General features: G+C 38.2%; 1 protein-coding gene across 1 annotated transcript; it reads right to left on the bottom strand.

Moving 5' to 3' along the window:
• Nucleotides 1-5341: 5341 nt before the first annotated feature.
• On the bottom strand, nucleotides 5342-6340 carry LOC112529458 (F-box protein At4g18380-like). Its single transcript, XM_025140748.1, has one exon. The coding sequence runs from the start codon at nucleotides 6338-6340 to the stop codon at nucleotides 5342-5344; it is 999 nt and encodes a 332-aa protein (XP_024996516.1).
• Nucleotides 6341-25062: the final 18722 nt, after the last annotated feature.

The raw sequence follows: 25062 nt of genomic DNA, 5'->3' as shown, positions 1-25062 counted from the left end.
AAAGAATACATAATTGAATATCGTCATCTGTTGAAAGCCAAATGTCAGCCTATCAGCCAAGTTCGTACAAAGCACATAATTGTCACGATTAAACAAATTGATGCTCAGAGACTATATCTGGTATCCTGTTTTTACCGTTACAAGGCAGGATGGTCAGATCTGGAGGTTTAGTGAAGCTGATTTTTCAAACTTATACTTGGACGATCTAGAGTATATGTACTTCGAACTCAAGAACATGCAAATCAGAAAGGAAGGAGAACTGATAGCTCTGGAGGCGATTAAAAGTTTCATTCGAAATCATGTCAAGCTGTCAATGATCATCGATGTTCAAATGGGTCTTGAAGACAATCAGAAGATAATTAACCTCAAAAGACCAAATCAGGAGCTTGAAGACATTGATGGATATCCAGTCTATATGGTTCTTGAAAGTCCAGAGTTTGGAGTTATTTACTTTGCTCAACTTCAGGTTAAAAAGTTCATGAGATTCAGTGAGCTAAACAAGTACTCTGATGGTACGATCAAGCTGGTAAGGAGGGTGTTGGAATCAAAGAGAGTCGGTGATGATAAAGCTGTGGAATCAGAACGTATGAATCCCAAAGAAAGATACTTGCTCGTTAATGCTATTAATTTGCTTGAGGAGAAGTTACAATATAGAAATGCTCTAAGACGGTTGGAGAAGATACTTGGACTGCGCAAAACGAAATTCACAAGAGTCCAAACTTGAATCCAAAGGGGGAGAATGTTGGGTTCAAGATTAGAGCTTAAAAGTTGTATTCAAGTTTCTCCTTAGAATAGTTTTATTTGTAATATTTTAGTCTTTACTTTCCTAGTATAAATAGGAATTCCCTTGTAATTGTAATTAGAGCTTTTATCATTAACACAGAAATCAAGATTTGGCTGATGTAATTCTCTCTCTCTCTCTTCTAATCATTACTTGCATCATTCTTAGTGTTCTTATCAATCTATGAAGATTATATCAAGATTTGTATGAAATATGGATTCCACAACAGACAACAGACTGAATAAAAAAATGAAGCTAAATAAGTATCAATTCCAATTTCCAAGGAGAAACATTGGTGGAGCTATTAAAGAACTAAATAAATATACATATGATCATAGTTTGTATCCATAATTGGACCATAAATTATGTATTTTATGGTTCAAAATTTATGTTTATTTATGATTTTAATTTGAATAAAGGAATTTAATTAATCAAATTTTTACAACAATCTTTTATGTATTTTTCAAAAGTTTTTTATATATTTTTATTTGTTCATGCATATTGTTTGATCTTACTCCCTCTTATATTGCAACTTTTTTTAATAGTTACTATTTATGGATAAGTTAAAAAAATATTTTTTAATAGTTAAAAAATATTTTCTAAAATGTCTTTTCAATCTTGAAGCTATAAATGCACATTAATTGATCCTAAAAGAATCGGTTTTATAAGAACCAAATGAGGCCTTACTCTATAACCGGTCCTTGTATCAGGTCTCTTTAACTCATTACTAGAAAACATAATACCAGCGACGGAAAAAATATGTCGTTGGGATTTGCGAGGGATAGGCCAAAAATCATTTCCATCGCTAATCCGTCGCTGATTAGCAAGGGATTTGCAAGGGATAGGCCAAAAATCATAATTGGTTTTATTGGGCAGGCAGGCGTGGCGACCCGCAAGCTGATGATATCGATAACCAGAAGATGGAGGCCCCAACTTTGAATGGTTAGGGGTCGAGGAGAGTCCCCAACCATGAGATGTCGACACCCAATCATCTGAGCCAACGACTATATATTTCTTTGTTAGGAAATGAGAGATGTGGTATAAACTTTGTATTACATAATAAAATGATATGAATGACTTTTATGTTGTGTATATTTTTTAATTGTACAGGTTCAAAGATGCCCATGTTAGCCGAGAGATGACGATCATATTTAGGTCTTTCTTTGCTGGTTTGTGGCATAGATGGAAGAAAGTCCATCCGGAATCCTACGACTTGAAGTTCCAACGCTTTCATATTGGGTGTTTAAATGTACTTATACATATAAAGTTATTGTTTTTACAATGATACAAATTGTGTATGTAGGCTAAGTTCTTGTGGGAACCAGAGCTGAATGACATCGTTCGTGATTTATGGAACAAAACCATGCATAATAGGTACTCAGATTGGATGAGGCGCTGCATGTGACTCGGCCTCGACACAGGCCTATCCTGGTGCTCAGCAGTGGGACGGTGAGGCCTTCTCATGAATTAGATTACACTACCCTATATGGATACTAGAGAGCTTTTCGAATTCAGATGATTGACTAAGTATGTGTCTTTATTGTGAACTTTGTGAATTGCCATGTGTTTCGTGCCGACTTATATATGTGTTATGTTATAACAGGTTTAGGATACCAAGCCTTGGAAAAGGAAATCCATGATCAATAAGACCAATCGAAACACACACTTTAAGGGGGTGTCACCCAAGTACACTGAGAGATCAATTAGTATTGCACAACATCGAGACAGATGGTGAGTACACAATTTTTTTTGAATATCTAATTAGCTCTCTATGTTTACTAACAACTTAACTTAATTGTCTAATGTAGGCACATATAATGGGTTGTGAGCCGACTACTACTGAGGTGTTTGAGTGTACCCGCTGCATGAACCAGAAGTTCGATCTGGGTTCATCCGGCCGACCTACTGATCCTCGTCAATTCAGTTACCCCGAAGCTGCTAGGCTTAATGTAAGTTTTCTAAAACCATTAATTTGTTTTATAGATACATTTAGTAGGTTTAAAGTAATATATTTTAATAAACATAGTGATGCTACTAGTTTGGGCTACCATTGCTGGGAAGACGTTAGGCTAAGTAGATAGGTTGAGATTATGACTACCATTGGTAATTAGAATGTTTTAACTAATTAAAAGAAGCATTGGATATATTTGATTTACAATCATTGTGCTGTTGAAATTTCTACATATATAAGATCACCCATTTTTGTTTTGGTAAACCATAGGAGCAATTCAATCGATTAGGTATGAGTCACAGTCTAGTGTCAACACACCTCTCCCTGATGAGGCATCTCTTCGGGAGCAGAGTGTTGGAGGACGGAAGAAGGGCCGTCTTTTTGGTTTCGGGGTCTCCTAGGATCCCTCTTATGCTATTACGGGTAGATGTAGCAGTAGCACCGGGAGATCATAGTATATCGGATCAACAACGGAGATATGTTAGTTGTACTGTTATGTACTTTCTCATTACTTTTATTACAAACAAATTACAGATTTTTGTCAAAAATTGAATATCTACAGGTAGCGGAATTGAGAGAGAAGTTAGCAAGGGTAGAGGAGGAGGCGCGGCTACAAGAGTAACGCTATCAAGCCGATGTGGAGGCCGAACGGAAGAATAACATAGATCTGGAGGCCGGACAGGCCGAACACGCTGCCCAATTAGCTGGACATATCGTATTATCGGAGTATTTTGCTGCGTTTATGTGGCGGTCAAGATATGTTTTTCCCCCTCCCCCACCTTCCGGTAGTTAGCTTGTTAACTTAAATTATATGAATTTGAACATTAGATTGTATAAATCTGATATTTTAAACTGTATGAATTGGTTAGTTTTAATTTGTCGGACAATTTTGTTTTGTTATTTTATTGGCAGGTTTTGTATAAATAAATATATGAGTTATGTAATTTTAAATTATTAAAAATTAGCAACGAATAGTGACGGAAAATGTATCGCTAAAAGATCTTGGTCCCTCTCAAATCCGTCGCTAAAAGCCTCCCTCGCTAACCCGTTGCTGAAAGATTTTCTTCGCTAATCCGTCGCTGAAATTTTTTCGTTGCAAATCCATCGCTGAAATTTTTTCGTTGCAAATCCGTCATTGAAAGTATTCCGTTGCTAATCCGTACTAAAAAAACACATATCGTTGATCCGTCGCTAAAATTCGTCGCCGATCTGTTGTTGATAACATTATCTATGAGTTTTTGACTAACGAACTATCAACGATAAAGCAGCGACGGAATAGGCATTTGATACTCCTCATTTTTGTATTGACCGGTTAGGTTGTTTTACTGATCCGGATCATTTTTAGTCCAAAGTTGGTTAACATGACTTTTATGCATCTCTACTCAAACGCATAAATTTTGTTATATAATTTCCTTTCTCAGCCGATGTCGAGAAATCGAAGTAAACACCAATTGAGGATATAGATTCAAACAATACTCATACAACCTGATGATTTCAATTGTAAGTGAGTTAATGTACCTAATTTGTGCTATGAGGTTTAAAATGTGCAACAACTTCAAAAACAAGATTGTTGATGAACTTTCAGTTTGCCATTCTTGTAGCTAAGTGTGAGTTGAACAAGGAGAATTCTTACATTTTTGTACATTGAAACAATAGGTTACAATCATGCAGCTCAAATGAGCTGAAGACATCCTATGACTCACTCACTTATAATTCAAGGAAAAGCATTAATTACACAATATTGACTGAACTTAAATAGAAGATTGATTCTTACCATCAGCCCAAGGAAAAACCAAATTGGATGAACTTTTGCTAGGAAAACGCCATTGATGCTTGGGCTAATTTCAATTCCAATCCAAAAACCAACCGATCCAATTTGAATTTTAAATCCGATCTGATTCAATTACAATTTAATATCTAATTATAATCAGTTATATATTTCTTAGATGAACCCATTCAAGGATGAACTGTCTAGTTTGTAGTAACCGTGAGATTTGATCTCAACCACAAATCAATAGATAAATTAGAAAATTTATAATTTTGGTAATTTTAAATTAAAATTTTAATGAAGGACATTTCAGGTATTTTCTCACCCCTCTTCTCTCTCCGTCCTCCGTACTCCGGCCACCGTCCTCCAGTGATACCACTCTGATACATAAAAATATTGACTCCGTTAAACAAAAAGACTCAGTGTGATTGATATCCAAGCACATATAAGATGCATTGTGATACCACTGTGTTACATCTCCGGTCGACCACACAAACGACCTTAGTGTGATACCCAAGCACATATAAGATGCATTGTGATACCCTTGTGGTATCACCGAAGGATGGTGGCCGGAGGCCGGGTGATGGAGAGAGAAGAGAGGAGCTAGAAAATACTTAAAATGTCCATGCATTAAAATTTTAATTCAAAATTACCAAAATTATCAATTTTCTAATTTATCTATTAATTTATGGTTGGAATTGGATCTTACAGTCATCACAAACTTAATAATAGACATATATATGGTTGGTGGTTCAGTGCAAAAATTTAAAAAGTATCGTTTATATATATTTTATAAAACAAATATTAAAATATAAAATTCACGAAATCATAGCCAAGTGAATTATCGTCTGTTTACATTTATGTTGAGAGTCCTTGAAGGTGCATGGTTCTGAAAAATATGACTCAAAACTTCCCATAGAAGAAAATGTTGATCCATTTCATACACTTTCTTCCTCATCAAATGCTTCACACCAACATCCTCATGCTCTTCCTCATTCTCACCGGTACGTCGGATGGCCACAACCGTTACGCCGTGCAGTACACGTCCTGATTCCGGCAGCCGAAGCATTTGCACATGCCAAAGTTTTCCATATCCAGATGCCGGCAATTTCACCTCTGGATCAAGCAGATCGAGTAGTTGTTGTTTTCCATGCATAACAACCCTACCTTTCTTGCTCGAATCGCTGATCTCGGCTGTGTCTAGGGTTTGGCGGTGATTCTCCACCACATGTCGAAGAATATGCTGCCGCCATGTCGCTTCTCTAAAACACTGATTCGCAGACGCGATTCTCGATTGCAGAAGCTGATTCGTCAACAGAGTGTCCGGATTCTGGATCTGGTGGTTCGATGACGTTGTTTGATGCAAAGACGTTGCGAATAATATCACGCATAGATTCAAATCTCTACCGAACTCTGCGTGCCATTTGATGATTGAATCGTCTTGCTGGAACGAAGGAAGCTCGATTTGCAGATTTCTTATATTTTGGAAATGATTCAGCGAATCAACCGCCGATTGGAACAACGCTCCGTCGAATTTATTCGGCGGTGGCTTCCGGAAGAAGGATTTTGAAAGGTAATTGAACAATTTTTTAGGCAAATTTTCATTACGATCGTTTGATTGCCGGTGAGGAAATGTGAGGAATATCGACGGCGTTTGGTGGACGACGGCGGAGAAACGCTTGCAGACTAGATTGCAGATACAAAGGGATCTTGCATTGTTTAATTTGGTGAATATTAAGAGTAGTAACTCGTCGGGGAGGCGGTTAATGTGAACAACCTCTGCTTCTTCTCCGGTGGAAGAAGGTTGCGACGGTGGTGGTGATGATGACGGTGACGTCATTTTATTAATTGTCTCCACAAAAATTAAAAAGAAAAATTAGATTGATCTTTCCCCATTTTCTAGAGGACAAACCACCGTAAAATACGCCAATACAAATCCTCAATTTCTTTTTTCTTTCTAAAAATATGTTAAACATCACAAATGCCCTATCTTTTTTTGGTATTTAATTTTTGGTAAATATGGTGGAGAATTTTTTTCTAAATAAAAGAATAAAAGGTGTTATTTTTGACAGAGTTTTTAATACAAATTCTCTAATCACTATACATCATATCATATAAAGGAATGTCAATTGCTTATCTATTCTAATTGATATTTAGTTTTATAATTATATCGAGTGTTTGCCGATTTAAAGCGTTAATAATAATGAATAAAATTTGATTATATTTTATGAATATTTCAGATCACAATAAAATAAACTCAATCATCTTCATAATCATCATATTATAATAAAGAGTACTGTTCGCCTTTGGTCTGTAACGTTTGTCCCTTTCAAGGTATATGGACATTTTGTTTCATTTCGATTTATTTCTTTGCCTTTTTCATTAAAAATTGAGGGGCAATTATTTGCATTATATATATATATATATATATAATCGGAGCTTCAAACACCCATCGCCGGTCTCCCTTTCCCTATGTCCACCATCACCTCTCTTTTTCGTTTTATACCATCCACTGCGTTCACCGGCCACTCATCACTGTTGCATTCAATGGAGTCAGCGATTCCATATTGAAATCTTCGAGCAACTTCAAACTGAGTGCATGTCGTGCATTTTCGTGATTCAGTTTCTTCTATTTCCTCTGACATATATTATGGTGTGATAATTGGATTCTGGTTATCATCCGAGGAAATTGCTATGTGATTACCTGATTATGTGATCACATGAATATCTGATTAATTGTTATAATTGATTATATGGATACATGCTTACATGAGATTAATATGTGAGTGTGTACATTTTAATGGGAATTATGAATAGGGGAGCGATCAAATGCAAACCACTCAATTTGTACAAACCGTGCAAACCTCATTCAACCAATCATAATTTTTCATTTTGTTCATTTTTTTGTAATTATGAAAGGTTGATTAATCATTTTTATTGTGGAGGGTGTTAATCATAGATATTATCATCTTCATTATTTTAATTTTTAGAGAAATACATGAAATAGTTTCATTAATTTTAGAGAAATACATGAAACAGTTTCATTAAGTATTATATGAAACAATTTTACAACCATATATGAAACAACTTGATCAAAACAAGTATTATATGAAACAATTTCACAAGATTAAACAATTTCATGAAAAAATTTCATAAGATTAAACAATGAAATCGACGGATGAAGGTGGTTTGCACGGTTTACACAAATGAGGGCGGTTTTTATTTGATCACTCCTCATTATGAATATATATATATATATATATATATGTGTGTGTGGATTTTATATGTATTCATGGGCATGCATGAAGAGTTGATGTATATTCTTTTAAATATATATATATATATATATATATATATATGTGTGGATTTTATATGTATTCATGGGCATGCATGAAGAGTTGATGTATATTCTTTTAAATATACATATGCATGCATGAGGGTTATGTGTATTGAGTTATATGCATGAGCCGCCTTCCTTTTTAAGGAAGGGTATAAAAGGGGTTGTTTTTAGAAAAGGCAGGTTTTTGCTATTTTTGGAAACAAAAATTATAGAGAAGTTCTTGCTAATTTTAGAAGCTGAGATTTGGATCAATTTGGTAGCTGATTTGTGTTTGTTGTTTGCTTTCAAAAATTTGAATCTGCAAAAAAGGTGAGTTTTACAACATACAAACAAACCGTTGAATCTATTTTATTAATGGTTGTATAAGTTTTGGATTAATGATGTTTTGTTAATGCGATCTATGTTCTTATTGATCTCCTTTGACCGTATGGATCTTTTCACCTGGCACTGTGTTGACTGGATTAGACTTGTCCGGACACTGTGTTGTCCGGATCAGTGTACATGCTTAACTAATGAAGTTTGTGTTCGAATACTGTGTTATCCGATGAGGGCATGTCTGGTCACCGTGTTGACCGATGAAAATTGTACCCGAACACTATGTTGTCCGATAAGAGCGTATCAGGTTGAGTGTTGTCCGTATAATCATTTATCGCCTAGATTAGTTGTGTTGTCCGGATAAGGGTGTCCGGCTAAAGTTGTCCGGACATGTGTTGGCTGGATAAGTTGTCCTCACAATATCTGATTAAACTGTTGTATTGTGAAAAGGGTATTTAATATCTTTTAATATATTGGAAAATATATTAAATGTATCTTTCAGATGTGTTGACATAAGTCTGTTCTGGTTTGAAACTATATTTTGGGAAATATTTCTTTCAGACGTGGTGACGTAGGTTTATTCTGGTTTGAAACTCTATTTTTTTTTTTGAAATATTCAGACATGGAGACATAAGTCTGTTCTGGTTTGAAACTCTATTTTTTGAAATGTTTCTTCCAGACATGGTGACATAAGTCCGTTCTGGTTTGAAACTCTATTTTGAAATGTTTCTTCCAAACGTGGTGACGTAAGTCTGTTCTGGAATGAAACTTTGTTTTAAGAAATAGTTCCCCAGATGTGGTGACATTTGTCTGTTCTGGCTTGGAACTGGGTCTTGGGTACTTCCAGACGTGGTAACGTAAGTCTGTTCTGGAAAGGAACCCTGTTTTAAAGAAGAAATAAGAGCAACATATCAAGAAGAGGTGTACCTATGAATAAAAGGGTGACAATTCTTGGTGTGGGTATTATTATAACTCTTGTTATCATCACTATCAGATACAATAATTCTAAATCAGCATTTCTTTGAGACTTGATGATTTAAAGGTATTGTTCTCTTTAGAAATAATAACTTTGATGTTATTGAGAAGGGAAAAATGATTTATAACTAGAGGCTTTAATTGCCTACGATTTCTAACAAGTTTGAACATATGTGAGAATGATGCAGAGGGTCTCTGTCTGGTATTTTAAAAGGACCAGAGAACCTCTGGTCATGTGGAAAGACTATAAAATGTTTTTGGAAATTTTATGAACCAGAAGCTCTGTATGTATTATACAGAAGCTCTGTATCTTGAAAATAGTTACTTCGTATTTTTGTCTAAAGCTTTGTACCCGAGCTATGTGTATGAACTATGCATCAGTGCTCTGCCTTTTAAAATTAATTCATTTCTTTAAAAATCTTTATAAATGAAATAAGAACCAAAAGAGCTCTGGTTCTAGTTTATTTTACCTTTTAAAAGTTAAGATAGGTTCTTTCTGGACCAGAGACTCTGTTGGTCTAGAGGGTCTCTGATTGGGTGTTGTTTCGTTTGAATGCAGATGCTCTGGTTATCAAGGGCAGAGGAGCTTTGGCCTGTTGAGCTAGAGGAGTTTTATAACAAATCTGTTAAGTGATTCAGAGTTCAAAAGTGTTACATTTGTGCTATGTGTTGCAGCAATCAATTGGCTTTATATTTTGGTTAACAAACAGATTGCATATTTTTGCTAAAATGCAATTATTTCCATATAAAAGATGTTTTTATCAGGTTTTGGTGATCTTCACCCTACATTTGCAAAGAAGGGATTTCCTCACTAGACCTTCCGGTCTAACCTTCATTTTTTTTTAAAATGTGCATTGCAGGAACTGCGGGTTCTCGGGATAATAAGGGGAAGAAGAAAATATAATTATTTTCCTTATGTGTTATCTACTTTATGAAGAATATTCTGATGCCTGCATATTTTGAAAATACATGTCGTTATACATGTGATAGTGAAGGAATATTCTTTTGGAATTTTTCATATGTAAATTTTGTACATATAGAATCCTTATACTAGTGGGACCTATGTGGTGTAATCTATAGTTCTTTTATATGAAATATATGTTATATGCAAATGTGAAGTTTGAGGTGTTACATATGGTGTGATTTAAATTAGGATTCTAATTTAGTTTAGGATTTTGATTTAGTTTAAGTTATTTTTTTTTATTTAGTTTAGGTTTTGAAACAATCTGATTTAGTTTTATGGTTTGGATCTTTATTTAATAGTGGTGGGGGGTGGGGAAGGTGGATAGCGGTGGTGTATAACAATAGTGTGTAGTGATATAGCTAATACCGATACTGTGAAAATGGTGGTAAGTGGCAACAATGGAGGGAAGGGGGATGAGTAGGGAAATATGTTAGTGAATGCCTAAAAACCAATCATAGGATGATTATAGTTTTTAGTTTTATGTTATGAAATTAATAAATAAATAAAAGACACTGCCCATATGAACTACTATCGTCTTGTAACAAGTAAAAATGGTATAAGTAGCAGATATCGTTTCCACAAAGAAAGCTTTGTAAAGTTCTTCAAAAGTCCAGTCTATAAAAACTAATTTCAGATGACGAATTCGAGAAATTTGATTTATCTAAAATTAGGAGATTTAATTAGTAGCTAAGAAAATATCAGTCGTATAAAAAAACACATGGTGCAAAGGTTGATTAAGACACAAAACAGATGATCCGACAGAAAGGTGACATAGCACTCCTATCACGGTTCTATAAAAACCACATAATAATTTTATAAAACTGTCACAGTATCAACTATCGGGTCAGACGGCCTCCCAAGAGCACACACCGGCTAACGTGCTATCGATACGATATCATTTATGTTAGATATCGTGAATCCTATCACAACATAATGTTACCATCATACACTGTAGGAGTATAATACTTGTCAGATATTAAAACTATTTATAGCCTTCTTCTACTACCTCATGTTTTCTTATTTATCTTAACTCTGAAAGTTAGTGCATTTTCATACATAAAATTAGTTGTCAATTAATTTTAATGTAATCTTCAATAACAAATAGTTAGACTATAATGCTAATAAGACACATCTTTACTTTCACACTGGTTTAGGTCTTAATTTTCCCTTACACCCCAAGCTAAGGCGTTTAACCCATCATTCCTCGGTTTCTTTTCGTGAAGAATGTAAAGACTGAAAAATAAATAATTGATGTGGAAAAGTAAATTGCAGAAATTAAATTGTGAGAAATTAAAATATTGGAATTTAAAGTACTATAAATTAAAGTACATAAATATATATGACTGAAATTAAATTGCTGGAAATTAAAATGCAGAAAAGTAAATTGCAGTAATGTAAAATGCATTAATTAAAATACTGAAAATTAAAGTACTGGAAAGTAAATGACAGAAAAATAAATTGCAGAAAAGTAAAGTGCTGAAAAGTAAATACTGAAATTAAAATTACTCCAAAATAGAAGACATAAAGTAAAAATAAAGATTTGTAAGAAGGAAGCTAAATAAACTTACACTTTAAGTCACGAAACTTGCAAAACAAGTTTCGTCACTAAAAGTAAGGGAAAACTTGGAAATATTTAGAAAACAAATTGTTTTTATCTACGGGAATTAATCATGAGTTACAAATGATGAAATCCAATGTAATGCAACAGTAATCAATTAATTCCAACTTGTAACGAAAATCAAAAAGCTTTTTAAAATCGAGAGTAAGAAAATAAATGAGATGAAACTTGAACACTTGAACTTAGATTAATTCTTAAGAACGAAGTAGCAATAACTCTTTAACAAATTCGGTTCTAGTTTGTGAGCAAGGAAACCGAAAGCTAGACAAAATATTAGAGATAAAGTATTAAAACCCAAAGGTTGTAAGTATTTTTAGCCTATAAATTAACTCCTATTTATAAAGAGTTTGGAGTTTACACAAGAAGAGTAATTAATAAGACAAAAGGGAGCTTATAGAGGAAGCTAAACTAGGCCCTGTTCCAAATCTACAGCTCCAAGGGGTGCAGCCCAAAAATTTCGACCTAGAGAAAAAGTGTAGGCCACTGCCTGGTGTTGCAGGACTGTTGCAAGACTTGGCCAACAATCATAAAAAATCTGCATAAATAGAAAAATAACATTAGACATGATATAATACTACTAAAATATATATGAAAACATAAAAGGACTCAATTAAGACATTAATGGGCAAATAAAACATAAGACAATAATTAAGAAAATGATGTAATAAGGTTAATAAATTAACACTTATCACACCCCCAAACTTGAATTGTTGTTTGTCCCCAAACAACCAATGATAAATTGAAAGACTCAAATTTCTAAAAAAGTAAGACAATTTTGAACATGAACATTCAATAGACAAAATATGTCTGTTTTTGAAATTTTTGAATGGAGTGCTCTACTCCTGCTTGATGCTTATTATCCATAGCCCTTCATAAACCTAGCTCTCATAAACTTAAGTCTTTGATATTGCCAAACCATAATCTAGCCTACATTTCTGTTGCTACGTTAGATTCAACAAAGGTTTTGGGACTTCGATTTGGGGTTTTTTTTGCATTTGGCCTTTTCTTTCCAATGCATGCCTTTTACCTCATCTCTCTTTTTCACTCCATAGCACAATTTTATTGCTATGCATCTCATGTTGAGGTATTTGGTCTTTTTCAAACAAATTGGTGTACATTTGACACTCTTTTTATGCACAAGACATAGAACTTTGTTCTTTTGTTTGTCTTTTGGTGTTAATGCTTATTTTTCATGCAATCTATAGTGTTTGAGTGTTTAGGACCTTACCCCAAACTTAAGGGAAGCAATGTCTTCATTATGTGTGTATCAAAGCTACAAATTTGGCCAATCGAAACGAATCAAATGAAAAGATTTGAAAATGGTTGACTAGTTCTAGAGGCTTAATTAAAGATAAAGATGGGTAAGCTTTGGATTATTGTGGCTATAGCATCAAGTCAAACATTTTGTATAACAACTTCATCATTTATTCTATTTTTGTGAATAGATGGTTGTTGATCTCAGATCTCTTAATAACACTAATAATTAAGTTAAGAATAACCTATTTATATAGTTTGGATGAACAAAATGATGAACACTCAAGAACAAAAGAAGAACATTCAAAGAATATACTTGAGTGTTAAAGGATTCACTTTATTTCAATGACTGTGAAAAGCGTCAAAGATTACAATAGGCCTAATCACCTATTTATACTAGTAGGCTAAACAAGAAGATAACTATCTAGTGAGACTATCTAGCAAATCTTCTAGGAAAAGATAAAGCTTATCTAAAACATGGATAATCAACAAAACAAGATAAACTTTATAGAATCCAGCTGTCGATTGGTCATCTCCAACTGTCTTCCATGAGGCGCTATTCAACCTTATCTTCATATCTTCATCGCATGCCTCTGGTTGAACTAGTGTAGAAAACTCCAAGTGTTGGTAACCAGAGGGGCTATGAAGATGCTATTTCCATCGCACCTCTGGTCGATTCATCGACCCTCTGGATGTATTGTGGACTTAGCCATTTTGCCTTGAAGTCTTCCATTGACCTTCTGGTTCTTCATCACTTGTTTTTCTTCATTACTTTTACACATAAGAATTATGAGGTCTAACAATCTCCCCCTAAATAATGAAAGAACAAACATGAACTAATCTAGGAACATTTAAAGCATAAGTGATGAACAGAGGCTAATCTAAAGAAAAACATCCTTTGCCAAATTTTTCATTGGACTAAATGATGAATTCTTACATTGATGGAACAAAAGATATTACAATTCAAAGCAAAAGAAAAACTTCATTCATGTTCTTCCTTGTGATATCTCCCAGAAGCGCATTAGCAGTCCTCTGTATTGAATGACTGTTGAGATCTCATGAATAAGTCTTTGTCCCTCTCCCATCGGCACATGAGGTCTGCCTAACCTGTCTCTGATGACTGTCTGAAACCATTCAAGTGTTTTGGTTGAGTATTTAAAGGCTTCGGTCAGTCTGAAAAACTTCTTCGCTCCAAACTCATTTTTGAACACCGGTCCCAGTTCTGGTTGAGTTAGGACAGAGGTAGATCTCTTCTCTTGCAGGCCTGGGAAGTCTTCATTTGGTGGAGTGCAGGATAGTCTGTCGATGCCAAAATGAAGAGCAATTTGAAAATCACTCTTAGCTCTATGCTTCACCAAGGTTTCCATAGCTTGAACGATCGCTATGTTTGCCATCCCAAATCTTATTCCTTGATCCTATCGTTGATCCGTATGCGCATAAAGATCAATCAAGTCATATGGATTGAGATTGRTCAAGTCATTGTCATTGAAGACACTGACATGACCATGGGCTCGCTCCACAGTGTACTCGATGTATTTGATGGCTCTTTTTGCGAAGGTCCTCATCTTGATGTCTATGACCGCCCTTATTCCTTCGTTTGAAAAGACGGCCTGTGGTGGTTGAATCGTCTGTCTTACAAACCTGTGGCGTAGGAGGTTCATCGACTCTGGTGAAAGCATTGGAGGATTGAGAGTCAAACCTTCATCGCGATCGTGGTACAAGTATTGATGGATATTTTCCATCATCACTGGCTCCCTTGGTGGCATCTCTGGACGCCTCCTTAGTGAGTCCATGTTTGCAATAATTTCATCGACCACGCCCTGAGGAGGGTGCCTCGATGAGGATGAAACATCCGCTTGCACCTGCGGTGGTTGGGTTGTGGGTTGTGTTTGGGCTAAGGGTTCTGTATGGGTTGGTGATGGAATGGTTTCTTGTTGGGTTGGCTCAGTTTGGGGTAGTTCTGGTTCATTGGGCTCTGGATGGGTGGTTTCTGGTTCATCAGGTTCTGTTTGGGTTTGAGGTTGTTGGGGTGAGGTAGGTTGGGAGATTATAGGTTCTGGTTGTATGGGTAAGGTGATGGAAGGTTCTGTGGTGCGAGGGGTTGGTGATTGAGTTAAGGGTAGGTTGGGAGTTGATGATGGAGTGAAAGGTAGGTTGGTTTCTGTTTGTGGGGTAGATGAGTCTTTATCAGATGAAGAACTCAGTTCAATGGGTTCTTGGGTGGTGGCTAAGGGAATATGTACATTGTGTACATCTTTAGAGGGCTTAGCCTCTAGTTCCCTAGCTTGGGTTCCTTGGGTAGTGGGTGATGGTTGGTTTTGTGATGGTGATGTTGAGCAGTAGCAGCTGGGTTCTCCCCCTCATGAGAACCAAGACCATGATCATCTTGGTCTGGATCCTCATGCATTGGCCTCTTCTACGGGCGGCTTGATGAGCAAGATGCTCTGCTCTTCTTCTTCTTCTTTCCTTCCCTGAAAGATGCAAGGTACGCCCTTAGGGCCTTCTGTCTTCAACTCTCCTCCATCGAGTGAAGGAGAGAGTTGGTGCGAGCCTATTGTTCTGCAAGGCTCTGGGAGAGAGCCTTGGCTGGTTGTGTGGCTCGATGGACGAACTTTGCATTTATCTCATTGAAAGATGAGATAAATGCCTTTGACAGAGCCCTTAGGTTGGCTCTGGTGGAAAACTCTATGCTGGTGGATGACGATGCGGGAGGAGGTATGGAGGTGGAGGTGGAGGTGGATGTGGGTGGTGGGATGGGAAGGTTGGCTATTATATCCTTTAGCTCTGCAGCGAAGGAGGAGAGGGCTTCATCAAATGATGGAACTGCATAGGGGGTGGAGGAGGGGGTGGTTGGGGTATTTCGGCTAATATGGTGGCTGGGAGTGAGGTAAGGGTAGTTTGTATGGTGGCTATTTGGGTGGAGACGGAGGCTAAGGTTTCATCGATATATGTGGTTGGGGGTGGGGGTGGTTGATGGATTTGGGAGATAATGGTGGCTGGGAGTGTAGAGATGGTATTGGTGATGGTGGTTAGGTGGATGGTGATGGAAGCAATGGCCTCATCATTCACAGTTGCCTGGGCCATTACGGTGGCAAGGGTGTTCATGATGGTTTGGTTGCGAAGGGTGGATATGGTGGATGCGGCGTGGTGTTGTTGTTGGACGGTTTGTTGAAGCATTTGAAGGCGGGTGGTTTTATCTTTGGCTTAGGCTTCAAGGGTGGCAAGGGATTGTCGAATGGGGGTTAAATCGATGGATGGGGGGGGGGGTTTCGACAATCCTTTGTAAGATGAGTTTTAGGTCTTCCAAGGACCTTTGAGTCGAGTCGACAAAGGCTTGGAACTCAACCTTTGTGACTAGATCAGCCACGGGGGTAACCCTATAACAATAGATGCTGCAGGTTGTGCCTCAGTTCCAGAGGCGCCCTCAATGCCTTGTGAAAATGTGGGCATTGAAGGACTTCCATCGAGTCCTCGATAGCCCTCTAATGAGGAGCTATCTCCTGATGGTGCTACATCTTCTTCTTCGGCTTCAGAGGCCGAGTAAGAGAAGTAAGTGTGTGTCTCCTTTGCTAGATCAAGTATCGAAGGGGCTTGTGCATGAATAGGAGATCGCTCTGAACGATCTTGGAGAATATCAATGTCAGAAGCAACACATGCTTCTGGGTGTGTGGAGGGTTGTGGCGAGCCATGAGGCGATGGGGCTCTTATATCTTCATCGCCTCCCTGTTGGGAGAGAGGCGATGGATGGTGTGGTTCCTCTGAAATTTCACCTCCAGAGGCCTGAAGAGTGGCCTCTGGATGGCTGGCTTGGGTAAGGATTGGACTGGGCCGTCCTTGTTCAATACCCCTTTGGCCTTGATCGTCAGGGGTAGTAGATGTGGTTGCCCTTTGGGAGGTGGGCATGGGAGTTGTGTTTGTAGGGCCGGGGGATGCGTGAGGAGTGTCATCATCATCATCTTCATCATCCGATGAAGACGACTCCTGCGCTCCCTCGTTTGCATCGGGGGACGGCTCTATCTAATTTGTGGTAGCTGCCCGCGGTTGTTGGGACAGCAGAGAGCGTTCATACTTCCTTCTAATCTCAGACGTATCTGGTATGACGCTGAGCATGGCTCTCGAGACGGTCCTCTCTGTAGTGTAGCCATCCTTGGAAATTGTTGGGTGATGGCCGTTCATCAAGAATTGTGGAGTGAATGGTTCTTCGGCTGGTAGGTTGTGTCTCCTCATCGCGTCCCTTATGAAGAGGGCAAGGAAACGCGGGAAGAGGACAATGGCTTTCCCGTGGCCATGAGCTTGCACTTTTTGGTCACCGCTGCATGGATCTTATTGTAGATGAGAAGGGCATAGTCCAGCGGTAGGTTAAAGAAGAGTCCATACATTATTGTCATAATGTTGATGTTCCCTTGATCCATGCTCCCAAGCTTGCAGGTGAGGGCTCGGTTCAGGATCGAGAAGAACATGTTCCACATGGGAGGCAAAAATTGCCTCTTGAAGTCGGATGCATTGCATAGGTCACAGTTGTAACCTAGCATCTTGATGAATCGAAGAATGTCGAAACTGGTGGGTGGCTCGGCGTAGTGTTCGATGTTGAGTTCTTGGCGGGTTGGGATACACAGTACCTTGGAGACCTTTGCGCGGGAAATTTTTACCGAGCAAACCATGTCATTTGGGACATTAATGTCCCCCATGATGCCACGGTTCTCGGGGTAGAACTCGCATGTTTGCCAGTATTGTTGGACGTATTTTAATGGTACGCCATTGTCAGATAGGGTTAGAGCAGGTTGGAGGATGCAGTTTTGGAAGAATTCGATCATGATTGCGAACCTGTCTTCAAATTTGTTTGTTCGTAGGTCAATGGCATGATTGTTGGGCTTGATGGGTAGAAAAACTAGTGCACGGCTGTCTGCGTTGGTTGATTGCACGTGGCTGTCATTGTTTTGTGATACGTGAGAAGCTGAGGATGCCATTATTGGAGTAGTTGCAGGTTTCTGATTGCAGTTCGTCTGTGTTCTTGAGAGGTTTTGAGAGCGTAAAGAGGTAAGTTGTGGAGAAGATGGGTATTTATAAGTGGGGTAGGGGAATGGTTTTGGGATTAAAGAAATAATATTTAAATGATAATGATTATAGAAAGAGACGTTTTGCAAAAAGGTGATTGTTAGGGTGATCGTGGGCCGTATTATCTGCACAGTGTCATTAATGCAAGAGGACACGTGTCTTAATGGGGTGGGTGGAAGGGTAATATAAAAGGGTGTATGGGGAACAGGCTGTTGAAAGTGTCAGGCGCGTGTATGATGACGTTTGGGATAATTAAAATAAAATAATTATCCCAAATAATATCTCTTGATGCATAATCCCAAAAAAATATTTAATATTTTAAAATTTTATCTAATTGTAAGATAAATACAAATTACGAAGTTTTGGTCTTCTAAAAACCCATGTTGTAAAGTTTTTAGTCACAAAAGCTGCAATTTTGTATAATCTTTAAAATGTTTTCAATTAAAGATGAGTTTGTTGGGTAAATAATTTTGTCATTGAACCAGAGGGGCTCTGGTTGGTCATGACTTTTTGGATGGGGAACTAGAGGTCTCTGGTTGTGGGTGATGAACTTGTTCATCGATGCAATTTTGGGTTTTATGAATAAGGGGCCTTGGATAGACAAACCAGAGGCTTTGGTTTAGCATGGAAAACCCTTGGATTTGAAAACATGCTCTTAACGTAGGACCAGAGGAGCTCTGGTTGAATGAAAGAGATGTTCAATCCATAATTTAGCATTTTTGGTATCCAGAGGCTCTGGATAATGGAACCAGAGGCTCTGGGTTGGAAAATGCATAGTTTTGTAATGGAAATGCTTTATGATGAATGCAAAACTCCCCCTCAAATGATGCAAGGGGATGTGTATTGAGTTAAAAACTCCCCCTAGAACCAATAAGGAGGTTGAAATTGATGACTAGAGGCTCTGGTCTATACAACCAGAGGCTCTGGTTGTGAAAGATGATGCAAACATATATGAAATTTGGTTAAGTTCATGTAAATGGTTATGAAAAGGATGTGACTTTGGGACCAGAGGGCTCTGGTTCCAAAGACATCGAATCCAGAGGCTCTGGTCTTTAGAACCAGAGGCTTTGGTTGCGAAGGCAATGCAAAATATGATGTTAGTATGTAATATGATGATGTATGTGAAGTCCAAATTGGACCAGAGGGCTCTGGTCGCAAAGGACTTGGAAACCAGAAGCTCTGGGCATTGGAACCAGAGGCTCTGGTTACATAAATGATGTAATATAACTAAGTTAATATGTATGAATGAATGAGGGAGACCAATTTTGAGACCAAACCTGGTCTCAAAGGATTGGAAACCAGAGGCTCTGGTCTATAACCAGAGTCTCTGGTTGTTAAGGGGGGGTACTTAGTGAAAAAATCACAAAGTATTTGCTTTGGGCTAGAGGGGCTCTGGTTACAAAGGCGATGAAAATATTTGGCCAAAATGTAAACAAGTATTTCTAATTTGGCTAGAGGCTCTGGTCTTTAGAACCAGAGTCTCTGGTTTAGAGTACTTGGTGTTTATGGTCATAGATATATCACTTGTAGGCATAACCATGAGATATTGAGGATCTCTGGTTTCAAACTGAGGATTGCCTCTCAGTGGTGAGATTCAACATACCCATCTTACTGACAAGGAATAAAAATCTTTTCTCATCAACATCTTTTGTGAAGATATCAGCAAGTTGAATCTCTGTAGGAACAAAGTACATCTCTATTGTACCTTTTTCGACATTGTCTTTCAGAAAGTGGTACCTTACATCAATGTGTTTGGTCTTGGAATGCTGCACAGGATTTGCAGAGATGGCTATGGCACTCATGGAGTCACAGAGGATGGAAATCTTTTCATACTCAAACCCATAGTCCTTAAGCTGAGTCTTCATCCAGAGGACTTGTGAACAACAACTGGCAGCATCAACATATTTTGCTTCTGCTGTAGAAGTTGAAACACAATTCTATTTTCTGGATGTCCAACTTACCAGCTTGTCCCCCAAGAGTTGACAGTTTCCAGACGTGCTCTTTCTATCAAGCTTGCAACCTGCATGATCTGCATCTGTGAAGGCTATTAGATCAAAGCCAGAGTTCTTTGGATACCAAAGACCTAATGAAGGGGTTCTCTTGAGGTATCTAAAGATCCTATTGACTGCAGAAAAATGAGATTCCTTAGGATTGTCTTGATACCTTGCACAAAGATATGTAGCAAACATAATATTTGGTCTCCTAGCAGTTAGATACAGGAGTGAACCTATCATGCCTCTTTAGGTTGTTACATCCACAGATTCGCCTGATGAATCATCAAACAACTTTGCTCCTGTAGCCATTGATGTTCTCATCGATGATGAATTTGAGTGAGAGTATTTCTTCAGAAGGTTAGTCACATACTTGGACTGATTGATTAAAGTCCCTTCTGAAGTTTGTTTTATTTGAAGACCGAGGAAGAAACTAAGTTCTCCCATCATACTTATCTCAAATTTGCTTTTCATCAGCTCTGAGAATTTTTCGCAAAATTTTGCATTGGTAGAACCAAATATGATATCGTCCACATATATTTGTACAAGTAGAATGTTACCTTTATGTTTCTTGAGAAAGAGGGTTGTATCGATGATACCTTTTTCAAATGCATTGTCGATGAGAAAGGTGGAGAGAGTTTCTTACCAGGCCCTGGGTGCTTGCTTCAGCCCATAGTGGGCTTTGTCCAGAAAGTAGACGTAGTCTGGATGCTTTGGATCTTCAAACCCAGGGGGCTGCTGTACATATACTTCTTCTTGAAGCTTACCGTTTAGGAAGGCAGACTTGACATCCATTTGATAGACCTTGAAGCCTTTGTGTACTGCATAGGCTAGAAACATCCTGATCGCTTCAAGTCTTGCGACGAGAGCAATTGTCTTATCGTAGTCAATCCCTTCTTTCTGGCAGTAGCCCTTGGCAACAAGCCTGGACTTATTTTTTATGACTATACCATCTTCGTCCTTCTTGTTTCTGAAGACCCATTTGGTTCYTATGGYCGTYTTCCCTTTGGGTAGAGGCATGAGGGACCATACTTTGTTTCTCTCAAACTGGAGTAGTTCTTCTTGCATCGCGTCTATCCAGTTTGGGTTTTGTAGGGCTTCAGAAATCTTCTTCGATTCTATCAAGCTCAAAAAGTTGGCGAAGAGGCATTCATTAGCTGTTGCGGATCTCCTCTTGACACCAGATGTTGGATCACCAATGATTTGGTGATGTGGATGGTCTTTTGTCCACTTGGTGCTCGATTGGGGTTCTGGAGCAACATAATGCAGTTTTTCATTGACCGATGGAACTGCTTGCTCCCCCTCTAAGAGATCATCTCCAGAGTGATGCTCTGGTTCTGGTTCTTGATCTGAAGACACAAAAGAAGTAAAAGGTGAAGTAACATGAGTTTCAGTAAGAGTTGTACCTTTAGCATTGGAGACTTCATGTTCTTCATCGGTTCTGGAAGTGGGTTTTGCAGTAGGTGCATGTACAGAGACTACTTCTTCTGCGAAGATGTTTTCAAATAAATGAGCTAACTCTGATTCATTGGGTTTGCCAAGTGATGAATCAGAGGCTCTCTGTTGAAGTCCGAGTCCTGAACTGTTGTGTCCAGAAGTTATTTGTGTGGAATCATCAAAGGACATATTGATGCTTTCGATGACGATCTTTGTCCTTTTGATGTAGACTCTGTAGGCCTTGACGGTTTGAGAATAGCCCAGAAAGATCCCTTCATCAACTTTCTTGTCGAACTTGCCAAGATATTCCCTATCATTAAGTACAAAACATTTCACCCAAAGACATGGAAATATTTGACGTTTGGTCTTCTTTGATTGATGAGTTCATAGGGTGTTTTCTGGTGCATCTTGTTGATGATTGATCGGTTTTAGGTGAAGCATGCGATGGAGATAGCTTCAGCCCAGAAAGTGATGGGTTACTCCGATGAAGCAAACATGGTCCTTGCTGCTTCCACGAGGGTTTTGTTCCTTCGCTCCACTACTCCATTTTGTTGTGGAGTTCTGGCTGCTGAATTTTTTGGAAAATACCTTCATTGATGAGGTATTCATCGATTCTAGCATTTTCTGAATTCAGTTCCATTGTCGCTTCTAACTTTAATGAGTTTGCGTTGTAGAAGGACTTGGAGCCTTTTCATCACCCTTATGAGAAGTTCAGGAACATCTGATTTCTTCTTTACAAACTCAATCCAGGTGTATCTGGAGTATTCATCAACTAGTACTAAGATGTACTTCTTTCCAGAGACGCTTTGTGTAGATATGGGCCCACAGAGGTCTATGTGGATCATGTCCAAGGGCTTGGTGCAGGAGGTTTCTGACTTAGTTTTATGAGAAGCCCGTTTCAGCTTTCCCATCTCGCAGTAGATGGTCTTTTTCGAAATTAAGATCCGGAATCCTCTTGACCAGCTTCTGTTTGGCTAGCTTTCTTAGAACATCAAAGTTCAGATGTGAGAACTTTTGATGTCATAGCCAATTTTCATCGCTCTTATGGGATACAAGGCAGAGGGTGTCATGTCCCACAGAGGATTGAAAATCCAGAAGATAGAGATTCCCTTCTCTCTTTGCCTTGATGATGGTTTGGCCGGACTGTGTTTCGATGATGTAGAAACCCTTGCAAAATTGGATTCAAGACCCTTGTTGCAGAACTAGCTTATGCTTAGTAAATTATGCTTCAGACCTTCAACATAAGCCACATTGCTGATGGAGATGTTACCTTTTATGAGAGTGCCATATCCCTTGATGGTAACCTTACTGTTGTCTCCAAAAGTAACCGAGCCTCTAGATTTCTCGATGAAGGAGGACAACTGACTTTTATCACCAGTCATGTGCCTGGAGCAACCTGAATCCATATCCCATGGTTGCACATGTTGGTCCTGTTCATCAGAGTCAGAGGCGGATTTTGCATTGGATGTAGCCATGAGACAGATGAGTGCCTTGTCTTCTTCATTAGACGAAGAATCAGACACCTAGTTTTTTTTTCCAGCCATTAGGCTTCGCTCTTTAGGATTGTATTTGTATTTATTCTTGTAATAGTCTGCATCCTTCACCAGACGTCCTCTGCATTCTTTTGAAAAATGACCTATTTTTCCGCATCTAAAGCAGCGAAGGTCATTCTTCCTTCCATCTCTGTCCTCTCTCTTCTCCTCTTTTCTGTCTTCTCTTTCTTCTCTTCCATCTCTTTTGTTTTCCCTCTGATAGAATTTCGATGGCTTCTTTTCATAGGATGGCTGGTACTTCTCCCTTCTGAAGTCTCTTCTTTCACAGGGCTTTTTGATGAACTTCTTCTGGAATTGTTTTGTGATCAAGGCCAGAAACTTGGCAAAGGCTTTCATATTATCATCTGACTCGGATATCTTGTCTTCGGATTTTGATTATACTACCAGTGCCTTCTTGCCTTTTTTCTTGTGGTGGTCCTTGAAACATTCTTTTCTTCTGCAGCAAGAGCAAGGGGTCCACCGATGGATACTTTCTTCTTCATGATATAATTCTCTTGTGCAACAAGTGTTCCATAGACATCATGAAGTGACCAACTGTCTAAGTCCTAATTGGCTTGGAGAGACATCGACAACTGTGTCCACTCATTGCCGAGACTTTTACACATTATTTTCTTCCTTCATCCTATAGAATGTCGTTTCGACGACATTGATTGATCAATATGTTGAAATGATCGTACGTCTTCTGAATCGGTTCATCAGGAAGAGCCTTGAAGTTGGTGTATTCGTTGAGACATTGAGCTCTATGATTTTTCTTCGTTTTTGCTCCTCCTTCTAATTGACTTGCCAGCTCATCCCATATTTCCTTTGCTGTGGAGCATGCATCGAGGGATTGGAAGATTTCATTTGGAATGGCCATGATAATTAATCTTTTGGCCTTCTTGTCAGTCTCCACGCGCTTCATATCATCTTCATCCCAATTCTTCTCGTCCGTGGGCATGTAGTAAGCTGGAATTTCTTCTGTGGTGCTCATTCCTTGGACTCTTGGAACAAGAGTATGTGGAATGTAGGGACCCTCCATGACAGATCGCAGAAGATTTCTGTCCATCCCTTCCAGAAAGTTTACCATCCTTATTATCCATTGTGGATACTCTTCTCTTTGAAGAGTTGGAGGTTTGGTGAGAGAATCGACACTGTAAGCAGAATTCCAGTTGGCCATTTAAGATTTGGAAGAGAAAAAAAGTACACTTTTAGAGAATATCTTTAAGAATTTTATGAATGAACGAAAAAGGCGAATTAAGAGATTTTAATGATCGTTTTGATTGAAAACAATCAATGGGCTCTGATACCAATTGTTGATCCCAGATCTCTCAATAACACTAATAATTAAGTTAATAATAACCTAATTATGTAGTTTGGATGGATAAAATGATGAACACTCAAGAACAAAAGAAGAACATTCAAAGAATATACTTAAGTGTTAAGGGATTCACTTTATTTCAATGATTGTGAAAAGCATCAAAGATTACAATAGGCCTAATCACCTATTTATACTAGTAGGCTAAAGAAGAAGATAACTATCTAGTGAGACTATCTAGCAAATCTTCTAGGGAAAGATAAAGCTTATCTAAACATGGATAATCAACAAAACAAGATAAACTTTGTAGAATCTAGCTGTCGATTGGTCATCTCCAGCTGTCTTCCATGGGGCGCTATTCAACCTTATCTTCATATCATCATCGCATGCCTCTGGTTGAACTAGTGTAGAAAAGTCCAAGTGTTGGTAACTAGAGGGGCTATGAAGATGCTCTTTCCATCGCACCTCTGGTCGATTCATCGAACCTTTGGTTGTATTGTGGACTTAGCCATTTTGCCTTGAAGTCTTCCATCGGCCTTCTAGTTCTTCATCACTTGTTTTTCTTCATTACTTTTACACATAAGAATTATGGGGTCGAACAATGGCCAAAGAAATGCATGTTATCAAAATCAGTTCCCAAAATTCTAGTTTGAAACAGAAAAGCAAAGATGACCAATCACGAGTGTGATTTGATTATCTTAAAATAAAAAAGAGTCAAAGCTAAGGACTTCTAAACAGAAAACCAAAGATGATGAGTCACAAGCGT

Source organism: Cynara cardunculus (assembly GCF_001531365.2).
Source record: "Cynara cardunculus var. scolymus isolate 2C chromosome LG 16, CcrdV1, whole genome shotgun sequence".
Taxonomy (NCBI): Eukaryota; Viridiplantae; Streptophyta; class Magnoliopsida; order Asterales; family Asteraceae; genus Cynara; species Cynara cardunculus.
Note: the sequence above shows the minus strand (reverse complement) of the source record. Positions and strands in the feature narration are given on the sequence as shown.